General features: G+C 40.1%; 1 protein-coding gene across 1 annotated transcript in view; it reads left to right on the top strand.

Moving 5' to 3' along the window:
- rnf126 (ring finger protein 126) overlaps positions 1-12741 on the top strand; it is a 69917-nt gene that overhangs the window by 31994 nt on the left and 25182 nt on the right. The window contains exons 4-6 of the mRNA XM_063032160.1: positions 2423-2673; positions 6564-6632; positions 8909-8978. Coding sequence (XP_062888230.1) covers positions 2423-2673; positions 6564-6632; positions 8909-8978 — 390 coding nt within the window. The remainder of the gene's footprint in view (positions 1-2422; positions 2674-6563; positions 6633-8908; positions 8979-12741) is intronic.

Raw genomic sequence — 12741 nt, 5'->3', positions numbered from 1 at the left:
GGAGCTGGTGCTGAATGACCTTTGACTCATTCGTGAGAATGAGGAGGTAATAGATAAGAGCTGCAGGAAGATACTCACACCTAGATTGCAGAGCTAGGTAGTTGTGTAACTGTCAGGAGAGGGAAAGGTAATAGGCAGATAGTGCCGAATATCCTTGTGGCCATTGTCCTCAATAACAAATACAATACATGTATACCAATGGTCTGACTGCATTTGGTGTATTGTGAGCAGTTTTAGGTTCCATATCTAAGAAAGGATATACTGGCATTGGAGAGGGTCCAGGGGAGGCTTACGAGAATAATCCTGGGAATGAAAAGGTTAACATATGGGCCTGTACTCTCTGGAGCTGAGGGTTGTTCTCATTGAAACTTACTGAATATTGAAAAGCCTAGACAGTACACGTGAAAAGGATGTTTCCAGTAGTGGGGGAACCTAGGACCAGAAGGCACAGCTTCAGAATAGAAAAATGTCCCTTTAGAATAGAGCTGAGGAGGAATTTCTTCAGCCTGATGCTAGTGAATCTGGGGAGTTTATTGCCACAGATTCCTGTGGAGGCCATGTCATTTGGCATATTTGAAACCGAGCTTGATAGGTTCTTGATTAGGAAGGGCATCAAAGTTTACAGGCAGGAGACAGGAGAATGGGTGTGAAGGGAAAATAAATCAACCATCAGAGCAGACTCGATGGGTCATTTGTCCTAATTCTGCTCCTATGCCTTACTGGCTTACTACAGAAACTCTTTTTGTTTGGAGACTCTTAAAATTCAAGACCTAGATTTGCAGTTCTGACAGTGTTCAAGTTGAAAGAAGATCAGATAATTCTAGATGTTAGACATCCGACCTAAAAACAAAAAATATGATTGGTCTGTTATTTGGTAATTGACCTGAAATATTCACTATTTGTTTCCAAAGTCAGCAACTGAGCTGCTGAGTAGTTGTAGAATTTTCTGCTTTTCTATTTTAGTATCATCTCATTGTATAAATAGAACTGCTGTATTTGGATTGTCATTGTGGGGAGCTGAACATATAAGGGAAACAGCTGAAGAGTATTTCTTCCATACAATACTGTAAATGAGGCAATTTGTTACTCTGTCGGTATAAAGTGTCTGCCATTGAAATCCAGTGGCAGAGAAAAAATAGAATAAAGGGATTTCTGTTCAAAGTATATTTGTGCATGATCATCTGATAAGGACAGGATAGTGAACACCTAGGACTTTCTGTTGAATTGTTTGAAATACTCATTAACGTTCACTTTTGAATTATAACCATTTGGTTGTCGTACAGACATGTATTATGCTTAGAGCAAGAAAAGGAATACCATTTTGGACTCGGTATCATTTAGCACAGATGGGAGCGAAGTGTTACTCTTAAGCCCAATTTATATTTCTGTGTCAAATGTACACTGTAGGTACTGCGTACCCTATGCAGTAGGGTGACATGAACCTCCCCAAAAAAGTAACTCGCGCGTTGTGGCTATGCAGACCGCAACAACTGTGATTGGTCCGCTTGGTAGCATCGCATTTCCGGTTGCTTTTCTCCGCCATGTCTGTACACTGATGCGAAATAAATGGTTGGAGATGATGAACCAAATCGTCAAATCTTACCTGCCAACATCCGAAAATATTTGAAATGCATTTCCTCGTTCATGGCTCTCACGAAGAAACTCAACACAGTGGCATAGAAATCCCACTGCCAACTAGCGTTTTGGTGGTGAATTGCAGAGTGACACAGACACAACTAAGCATACTCGCTACGGCGCAGGGGTACGCAAAAGTATAAATCAGGCCTACAGCATAGACTACGGCGTAGCCTGTACGCACAAGTATAAATCAGGCTTTAGGTTTAAAAAAAAAACAGAAAATATATTGCTCCTTGCTTTGGATCTTAGAAATGCAGATAGAAAAAGTATGCTTCCACATTTTAAAAAGGCAAATTGGAATAAGGACCCAAAGTCTGATGCGTACAACTAAGTAAATATGAGGAATAATACTGTAAATTATGCTTTAACTTCTATTGAGGGAAGTTAATATTTATTCTACTGATAAAAATATTCATATTTTGACTCATCTATTTTTGATCCAAATTCAACATCCTTTTTGTCTTCTTGTCAAAGATTAATTGTATTTTAGATTAACAGTTAATGTTGGATATCCAACATTATTTTATGCTCCTTATGGAAGTTGAAAACCATAAAACGTTCCTGTGTTGGACCAATGTGTGGCTGAACTTAGCAGAGTAGATTTTCTCTGGTAAATTAACCATGAGCCAAATGATGTTACAAGTATTGAATTAAAGCTTCATACTGGCCTTCATAAGGGTAAATTGCCTTACAAAATGGATAAGAAGGAGCCAAATGAAAAATGATTTTTTAATAAGATAGCTGAACCTTTATTCCTAATTTTCTAAAATTCTGCTTACTTTAGGGTTTAGACCAGCACCTACTTACCTTGCCGCAAGGAAGCTATGGACAGTTTACATTTGGTATTTTGGATGATCCCTTTGATCCCTTTTCCTTTGGAGCAAACCAAGCACCAGATGAAAACAGAGACTCTGAAAACAGGAGGGAGCGGGAGCACCAGTCACGTCCACGATATAGTTCTAGGCAACCCCGAACACCCCGTTTCCCATCACGGCGGCCTACAACACGGAACGAAGGAGTGCCAACTCTAGAAGGGTAAGTGTACTCCTCAGAGTTCAGTGTTTGTCAACTGAGTTAAATGTTGTTGACTCTATATTAAAGGTAATCCCCACTTTGCAGGGCAAACGGTGGGGGGCATTGGGTTACATTCTTGGAAGATGGGCAGTATCGAGATTTTTCATAATGCGACATTGTTCAAAGTTCACAGTAAATTTATTATCGAAGTAAGTAAATGTCACCATATACTACCTCAAGATTCATTTTCTTGCAGGATTTACAATAGAACAGAGAAATACAATAGAATCGGTGGAAAAACTTGTAACAAACACTTGTTAAACAACCAATATGCAAAAGAAGACAAACTGCATAAATCAATAAAAAAAGAACACGAGTTGTAGAAGCCTTGAAAGTGAGTCCATTGGTTGTGGAGTCAGTTTGGAGTTGAGTTGAGTGAAGTTATCTGTGCTGGTTCAGGAGCTTGTTGGTTGATGATAACTGTTCCTGAACTTGCTGGTGTGGGTTATAAGGCTCCTGTACCTCCTTCCCAATGGCAGCAGTGAGAAAAGCGCATGGTCTGCATGATGGAAGTCTTTGATGGATGCTGCATTTTTTGTGACAGTTCTTCTTGCAGCTGTACTCAGTGGTAGGTAGGTAGGGCTCTGCCAGTGATGGACTGGACTAGGTCCACCACTTTTGGTAGGCTTTTCTTTTCATGGGCATTTGGTGCTTTCATGCCAGGCAGTGATGCAACCAGTCAGGGTACTCACTTCTGTGCATCAATAGAAGTTTGTCAAAGTTTTAGATGACATGCTAAATCTGTGCAGACTTCTAAAACAGTAGAAGCATTATGCCATCTTTGTGATGGGACTTGCATGCTGGCCCCAGGACAGGTCCTTTGATATGTTAACACCAAGGAATTTAAAGCTGCTGATACCCTGCACCTCCCTTGACCTAATGAGGAGTGGCTCAAGGACCTCTTTTTTTTTCCCCTCCTATAGTCAATAATCACATCACATCATCCGTGCATGAGTCAAGAAAGATGAATTGGAAAAAAAATCTGTGTCGGTTGTCAGCAGTTTTGTGCCCATATCCAAAGAAGAGTATGCTGGTGTTGGAGAGGGTCCAAGTTTATGAGACTGATCTTGGCAATGATACGTTAATACCTGAAGATTGCTTTGGACCTTTACTTGCTGGAGTTTAAAAGTAGGAGGAATGATCTCATTGAAACTCACCAAATATTAAAAGACATGGATAGAGTGGATGTGAGGAGGATGTTTACAGTGTGGGAGAGGATTGGACCAGAAGGCACAGCCTCAGGCGGAGAGTTGGGTGGGGGGTGAAGGGATGTCCCTGTGGAACAGAGATGAGGAGGAACTCCTTTCACCAGAGGTTGATCAGTTTGAAATTCATTGTCACAGATGGTTGGCAAGGCCAAGTTATTGAATGTTTGTTTCACTGTATGTTACAATGTACGTGTGACAAATAAAACTAATCTTTTATTTAAAGTGGAGGTTGATAAGTTCTTGATAAATAAGTGTATCAGCGGTTACTGGGTGAAAGCAAAAGAATGGGGTTCAGAGTGAAAGATTAGTCATGGTTAAATGGTGGAACAGGCGCGATGGATCAACTGGCCTAATTCTATTCTTATGTTTAATGCTCTTTATTATTTTCCCCATTAGATCTGTGAGAGTGAATTCTTTTCTATATCTTTGGATTTTTGGACAGATTTCTGTAACCTGAGTGGCCAAATACAAGTGTCCCCTATGTTCCCTTTGGCTGTCATTTGTCATTTATTTTACTTCACTGTCTATTAGTGGTATTTCTATGATGTCCAATATAATTGTATTGGGGAAAAATTAATCCAAAAAAAAGCAAGTACACTTGAATGAAATTTTTAAAAAGTATACATTTTGAACACTTGTGGCTATTCTAGATTTAATTTGCAGTTTAAAATGAAAGTTTTTGATACATATGGTCTCGTATGGTTTATTGTTGTCACATGTACCAAGATGCAGTGAAAAGTGTGCTTTGCATACTCTTCACACAAATCAAATCATTACACGGTGCATTGAGGGAAAATAAGGTACAGGATCCCCCCGCCATCCGAAGGTAGTGTTCCTATGAAACAGTTCGTAAGCCGAAATGTCGTAAAGCAAAGAAGCAATTACCATTTTTTTTATATGGGAAAAATATGTGAGCGTTCGCAGACCCAAAAAATAACCTACCAAATCATGCCAAATAACACATAAAACCTAAAATAACAGTAACATATAGTAAAAGCAGGAATGATATGATAAATACACAGCCTATATAAAGTAGAAATACTTTTCCACAATCATTACTGAACTGTTCGCTGAAGCGAAAATCTCACGCAAGCGCCGTCGGCAGAAAATCTCACGCAAGTGCTGTTGGCAAGAGCACTCTCTCCAGTAACCTTTAAACTGTGAAGCTGCCAAATCTACCAAATAACACGTAAAAATACACAGCCTATATAAAGTAGAAATAATGTATGTACAGTGTAGTATCACTTATGGGAATCGGGAAGACAGCGCAGAGCACACTGATGGTGTGTTAGACTTGTCGGAGTTTGGGTGGTGCAGTGGCCCCCATCCTCCGGGCCACTGAGCGATACATTGTCGTGAAGAACGCAGGGGTCCAGCGGTAGCCGGGAGGTACACAGCACATCTTTAAGAAAAAAGCCGAAACAAGCATGCTAATTAATTAGGTGCTGCCCGTAATTGTCGGCCCAGATCAGTGCCGATTTCCGATTGCGTTGTCTCTGATCTGGGCCGACAATTACGTGTCAGCGGCACCTAATTAATTAGCATGTTTATTTCGGCTTTTTCCTTAAAGATGTTGTGTGTGCCTCCTGGCTACCGCTGCATTCTCCACGAACCGGTATCTGTCCGTGGCCTGGGGGTTGGGGTGGTGGGACACTGGGTGTCATCTCGTTGCCTGTTTCCATTAGAGCAGGCAGCTCATCTTCTTCTATCTCTGCCCGCCTCGATGTCGAAGGTCCAGGTTCGTTGTCTGCTGTGGCTGATGTGGAAGGCTTGCTTGACTGCTGAGCCTCGCGCGTTTTTCTATCACACAGTTCTTTAATAAGGACCCAAACCATCCTGCAAATATCCCCTAAACCGACGTACCCTTTCAAAATTAAAAGTCGTATTTTATCATTACTCATTCGGTTTCCATTGTTATCCTTTTTTCTTCCAATTGCATCAGCTCCTCATCTGTCAATTCTTGGTGACGGGATGCCAAAACTCTTCAACATCATGTTCGTCAACTTCCACAAGCCAAGCTCACATTGTCCTTACTTCGTTCACCACGATCAAAACGCTTAATTATGTCTAGTTTTACCGTAAGTGTAACACCCTTAGGAGCTCTTTCAGGCTTTTCCGATACCATAGAACTCATCTTGCAAACGACTGCTCACAGGCACGTGTTAAAGCAAAGCAGTTCCGAATCCGGGGGAGAGCGGCTGCTTGGGGCGTGCTGCCTTTTATCGCGCACTGATTTTTTCGCGTGCTGATTTTTTATCGCGCGTTGAATTTTTTTTTCGTAACAGTGAAAACACCTTCTGAAAGCGAAAACAGGGTACTAATGTAGGTCTTTCGTAACAGTGAGGTTTCGTAAAGCGAACGTTCGAAAAGCGGGGGACACCTGTAAGACAATAACAAAGCAGAATGAAGTGTAAAAGCTACCAAAAAAAGTACAGTACAGGTAAATGATGAAGTGTGAGGTCATAGCAAGGTGGATTATGAGGACAAGAGTTCATCTTACCATACAAAAGTTTGACTGTTCTGATAACTGTGTATAATGCATTATCATAGTTTCCATGTAGTATTTTCATCAATGGAGGCTTGTAACATGCTTGTGAATAGTTGGTAATAACAGTACCACTTAAACTTGCCTTTTTCTTTCAGAATTATCCAGCAATTGGTTAATGGAATCATTGCACCCACAGCAGTGCCACATTTAGGATTGGGTCCATGGTAAGACGTATTGCAAAAGCTACTGATTAGTTTTATATTGAAGCTTGAAGTGTTTCATTAAGAAAAATTTTGTGACCATTTGTTTTGAGACCTTCTCATCTAAAATGGAGAACTCAAAAGTATTTTAAATTTTAGTCAATGTCTTTGTGATTATAGCCAACACTTGATCCATGGCCTTCTGAGATTCAAGGACATGTTTTCTAGAAAACAATTTATAAATTCCTGAAAATAATTAGACTTATATTGAAAGTCTGAAAATAGGTGGCTATAGGGAACTAGTCATGAAGAGAAGATGAGGCCTGAGGTACCTCAGCCATGTTCTTACTGAATGGCAGGACAAGCTTGCAGAGACAGATGACCTACTTCTGTTATTTTCTAGAGTATTCTTCTAGCAGCAGTCGACATTTATATGTACGTGTGTCCCTGTGAGCAGCTGGCAAAGCAGAGATTCCCATGTTTTCTTAAGAATGAGCTTCAGCCAGACTTGAATCTCTGGCAGGTTGCAAAGGAGAATAAAGCTATCAAGGCATTAGTTCGAAAACTGTGGTGATGGGACATTTACAAACATATTGGTGGAGTATTTGCAAACAACTTTATCTTCTTGGGGAATCATAATACAGGCATCCACCATCTCCTTTTCCTTTATTGGCTTGAAGTCAATTGGTGCAGACCACTATCAGTTCCAATCCTGATAAAGCCATAGCCGATGGAACATCAGCACACTGTCATTTGGAGTTTATTTGCCCAGAACCTCTTGCTTTCTCAGTATTTTTAGAGGACTAAGCACCTGTTGATGTTTGCTTTGTTTGCTCTCCATCAGTGCACTGGGGAAATCAAAGTGTGGCGCCATGGTTCTCTAACCCACTTGAGTCTAGGATCACCAGTTTTAAACACTGCTTTTATTTTGCCCTTCTGGCCTTCAGGTCTTCTCATAGGTGATAGCCAGTAAGAGGTAGTGGTTGGGGGAACACAAGTGTGACGTTGAAGGATCTCACTGTGAGTCTTTGGGATGTGAGCAATAAGTTTATATGAGATCTGACTGATGTACAGGATCTACTCTTGATAAAGTGTATTGTGATGATGTTCCATCTGTAGAGTTACTGAAGACGTCACAAATTTCTATCTTTGACCAAAGGAGGTGATAAGCTGTTTGCCTTTCTGGAACATCCAGCCACATTGATAATGCACTGAACTGCATCATGTAACTCTGACTTTTTTCCTTTCATGAAGCTGGAGGGTGGGTTGATGAAGGCTCCCTTTGCACCTGCTTTAAATGTTAGCCTGACTAATCTGGCTTTATATTTCTGAATGGTATGTAAGAATATCCATTAACTGGGAAATGCAGCACCTTGAAGAAGTCTGCAGATTTGAATCGGTGCATTCAACTTTGTTCTGATGATAACTTACAACCCACCATATAGCCATCATCTCCCATCATCTACATTCCTGTCATTCTGAGAATATAGTGTACACCTTATCTATCTACTCAATCAGCTACTAAGCCTGATTTCGATGAAGTAAACTGCTGTTGCTGGGTAAAATGCACAGAAGTCTGATTCCCGATCAGCATTGATATTCATCTCTATATCAATAATTCCATCAGTCCACAGTCTGAGCCTGTCCTCTAGTTTTTACTACTCCATGCCCTCTGCATCATTTATTTGGATCTTCTTGCCTTGGATACTAAAGTCATGTGTTATAACTTGCAAATCTTGCATGCTGTTGTTCATACAAATAGTTGGGTCTCCTGAGATAAATTGATCTTAAACGTACACTAAAATGTAAAGAGAAACTTCAAATACTTCAATAAATAAATCTGGAGAATCGTGGTATTTAACTTCACAAACTTGGGAAGTTCTCCACTTTGATCAGTGTTTGAGCTGGTGTATCTGAATGTGCTTCCATATGTGTAGATTAGTTACTTGTTCCTATCCAGTGATCTTTTGCTGACATATTGCATGCGAATTTTATATGAAAACAGTTCTTTGATCTGGCTCTTGTGAAGTGGTTACTTGGCTAAGATATGAAGGTTTATTTGCCATGAAGCTTGGAACTTAGTTCCAGAAATGGTGGATAAAGGAATGGGAAGGGACTTGTTATTGTATTACATTTAATCTTGCAATTTAAACTCACTACAGTGGACTAATGTTCAAAATTCAGTTACCCATTTATTTTGCATCTTGAGTAGTTTGAAACCTACTGACTAAAGATAACACCATTGCTTATTGTTTCTCATATATGTTTATATTTAATGTATTGTTTTCTGTACATTAAAGGGGTGTCTTGCACTCAAATCCAATGGATTATGCATGGGGCGCCAATGGTTTGGACACAATCATTACACAGGTAGTTAATTTGGTTAATGTGATACTATTCACTTGAAAACTATAATGACTGACTTTAAGACACTAAATCAAAAATAGATTTTTTTAAAAAAGCACGCCTAGCTTCTTACTGAAGTAGTAGTATAACAGATTGTGGAATTCTTTTTATCTGCTCACCCTCTACCTGCTACTACCATTCCACAAACCCAGAAATGTTGCATAAATAGTTTAATCGATAAGAGTTTAAACTAATTTGGGATGTAGGGTTCTCGTGAAAGGAAACTTAATAATTCAAAAAGAAGCGAGAATGTGCATTGGTGGAGGCTAATGAAGTATAAGATGAAAATGAAAGCATAATGGCAAGGGCCAGAAATTATAAGTGAAAGTGAATGGTAGAAAATGGAACTTGAGAGTGAGTAAAGTAAATTGTAAAAGGCCAAAGCTCAAGGCTCTTACAAGTGTTACTATCATTCGGTAATAAGATAGATAAGTTTATGGCATAGTACTAATAAATTTACTTTATATCTGTTACAGTGATGTGGTTGCAAGGTGATCAGGAGTGGGAACTTAATGGTGTAAAATAATGGGCAGAAAGGGAAAGGCAGTGATGCAATCAAGCAAGATAAGTCATGAAATAGATGTTGTTTGTTTGTGATATGGAGTCAGTTTATGTGGAAATAAGGAAGAGCAGGGGAAAGAAGACACGAGTGAGACTAGGGTATAGGCACTGAATATTTTGTCTCTTGATAAGAAGAGGCATAATGAGGAAATATCAAGGTCACATGAGAAGGGGTAATTTTAATCTGCATATTGGGAGGCACGGCAAAGTAGTGGTTAGCACTGCGGTTCACAGTACAGGTGACCCAGGGTTTGATTCCCGCCACTGCCTATAAAGAGTTTATACATTCTCCCTGTGATCGCATGGGTTTCCTCCGGATGCTCCATTTTCCTCCCATAGTCCAAAGACGTACTGATTAATTGGTCATTGTCAATTGTTCCGTGATTAGGCTAGGATTAAACTGGAGAATTGCTAGGTGGAGTGGCTCGAAGGGCCAGAAGGACCTACTCAGCACTTTATCTTAATAAATTAATTAATTAATTAATATTTAATTAAACTGGCAAAGATATGGAAGAAATTGTTGTGTGGATCAGGAATTGTTTCTTCAAGTAGTATGTTGTAAAGTGTAACCGAAGCAGGTTACTTTGTATTTGGTTATTTGTAAAATGAGATTAGTAAGCAACACACACAATGCTGAAGGAACTCAGCAGGCTACAGAGCATCTATGGAAAAGAGTATCTGTTCTGATGAAGGAGCTCTGCTGAAACGTCAACTGTTTATTCTTTTCCACAAATGCTGCCTGGCCTGCGGAGTTCCTCCAGCACTTTGTGTATATACTCTGATTTCCAGCACCTACAGATCTTCTCTTGCTAATAAACAATATTATAGTTAAGGATCCCCTAGGAATCATGATTATAAAATGGTAGAATTCCAGGTGCAATTTGAGGGAGAACAACTATGGTCCAAAACAATGTCCTCACTTTACATAAGCACAATTAAGAAGGTATGAGATTAGATCCGACTTGAGTGAATTGAGAAGATAGGCTAAAGGAAAGGTCAGGAGAAGCAGTGGAAGATAATGTGGTAAATCCATAATGCTCAGCAGAAATTTATCTCAGTTAGAAGGAGAGACTCAACAAGGAAAAAGATGTGTGGTCAACAAAGTCAAAGAAACAAGAACTGGAACATGCAAAGTGGCAAAAACGTAATAGATCAGAAGGTTGGGGAACTCTTCAGGAACCAACAATGTGAAATTAAAAAGCTAAGAAAACATTGATAAGGAGAGAAGAAACATTAAAGTATACAGTGAGGTTTTGTTTTTAATTAAAGAGGATATCTGGGTATGTTTGGGATAGCCAAGGATGAGAATGTGGTATTAATCATGGGAAAATTACAGATGATTTAAATCGGTGCTTAATGTCAATCTCAGCTGTGGAGGATACTGCAAACACCCTAAAGATAATAGGCTAATTTTCAAATGACATGGAAGTACTTGTAGCAATCTCTATCATGAGGGACAAGGCTTTGCAGAACCTAATGAGACCAAAGGTAGGGGTCACAAACAAGAGGAAATCTGCAGATACTGGAAATTCAAGCAACACACACAAAATGCTGGAGAAACTCAGCAGGCCAGGCAGCACATTGGAAAAAAAGTACAGTCGACGTTTTGGGCCGAAATCCTTCAGCAGGACTGGGGTCTCCAGGACTTCCCATCGGTTGATGTTTTTAAAAACTCACCAAGTTCTTGATGGGTCCCAGTGGAATGATACACTGCTTAAGTGATCTCCTTGATTAAGAAGGGAGGAAAAAAAGCAGGAAGTAATAGGTAATTTAGCTCAATGTCTTGACTCAAGAAAGAAATAGTAAGTCATTTGAGAAGCTTAATGCAATCAAACCAAATCTTATGAAAGAAAAATCCTATCATTGCTAGAGTCCTTTGAGGATTTAACAATCAGAGCTGATACAGGGGAACATTGATGTAGTGCATTTGGGCTTCCAGAAGGTAATTGAGCTATATCATAGGCTGTTGCACAAGATAACTTACAGCCAGTGTCTAAAGTATCTAACCTTGCTGAGACACAAAAATAGAAGGGATTGAGGTGGGGGACATGCTGTGATGATGATGTTTATACTCTGCAGTAGGAAATAGATAGGTTGAGTGAGTGAGTGAAAGCTTGACAAATACAAGTTGATATGTGAAAGTTTGGGGATGATCTTTGCATCATCAATGGGGACGGGAGAGGTTCCCGAGGATTGGAGGGTTGTGGATGTTGTTCCTTTATTCAAGATAGCCCAGGAAATTATAGATTGGTGAGTCTTACCTCAGTGGTTGGTAAGCTGATGGAGAAGATCCTGAGAGGCAGGATTTATGAACATTTGGAGAGGTATAATATGATTAGGAGTAGTCAGCTTGGCTTTGTCAAGGGCAGGTCATGCCTTACGAGCCTAATTGAAATTTTTGAGGATGTGACTAAACATATTGATGAAGGAAGAGCAGTAGATGTAGTGTATATGGATTTCAGCAAGGCATTTGATAAGGTACCCCATGCAAGTCTTAGCGAGAAATTAAGGAGGCATGGGATCCAAGGGGACATTGCTTTTTGGATCCAGAACAGGCTTGCCCACAAAAGGCAAAGAGTGGTTGTAGATGGGTCATGTTCTGCATGGAGGTTGGTCATCAGTGGAGTGCCTCAGATATGTTATGGGACCCTTACTCTTTGTGATTTTTATAAATGACCTGGACGAGGAAGTGGAAGGATGGGTTAGTAAGTTTGCTGATGACACAAAGGTTGGAGGTGTTGTGGATAGTGTGTCAGAGATTGCAGCAGGACATTGAAAGGATGCAAAACTGGGCTGAGAAGTAGCAGATGGAGTTCAATTTGGTAGGTCAAATATGATGGCAGAATATAGTATTAATGCTAAGACTCTTGGCAGTGTGGAGGATCAGGGGGATCTTGGGGTCCGAGTCCATAGGACACTCAAAGCAGCTGCTCAGGTTGATTCTGTGGTTAAGAAGGCGTATGGTGTATTAGCCTTCATCAATCGTGGAATTGAATTTAGGAGCCAAGAGGTAATGTTACAGCTATATAGGACCCTGGTCAGACCACGTTTGGAGTACTGTGCTCAGTTCTGGTCGCCTCTCTACAAGAAGGATGTGGAAGCCATAGAAAGGGTGCAAAGGAGATTTACAAGGATGTTGTCTGGATTGGGGAGCATGCCTTATGAG

The sequence above is a fragment of the Mobula hypostoma genome, chromosome 24, assembly GCF_963921235.1.
Source record: "Mobula hypostoma chromosome 24, sMobHyp1.1, whole genome shotgun sequence".
In the NCBI taxonomy this organism is placed as follows: domain Eukaryota; kingdom Metazoa; phylum Chordata; class Chondrichthyes; order Myliobatiformes; family Myliobatidae; genus Mobula; species Mobula hypostoma.
This window is presented reverse-complemented; position numbering and strand designations above follow the sequence as displayed.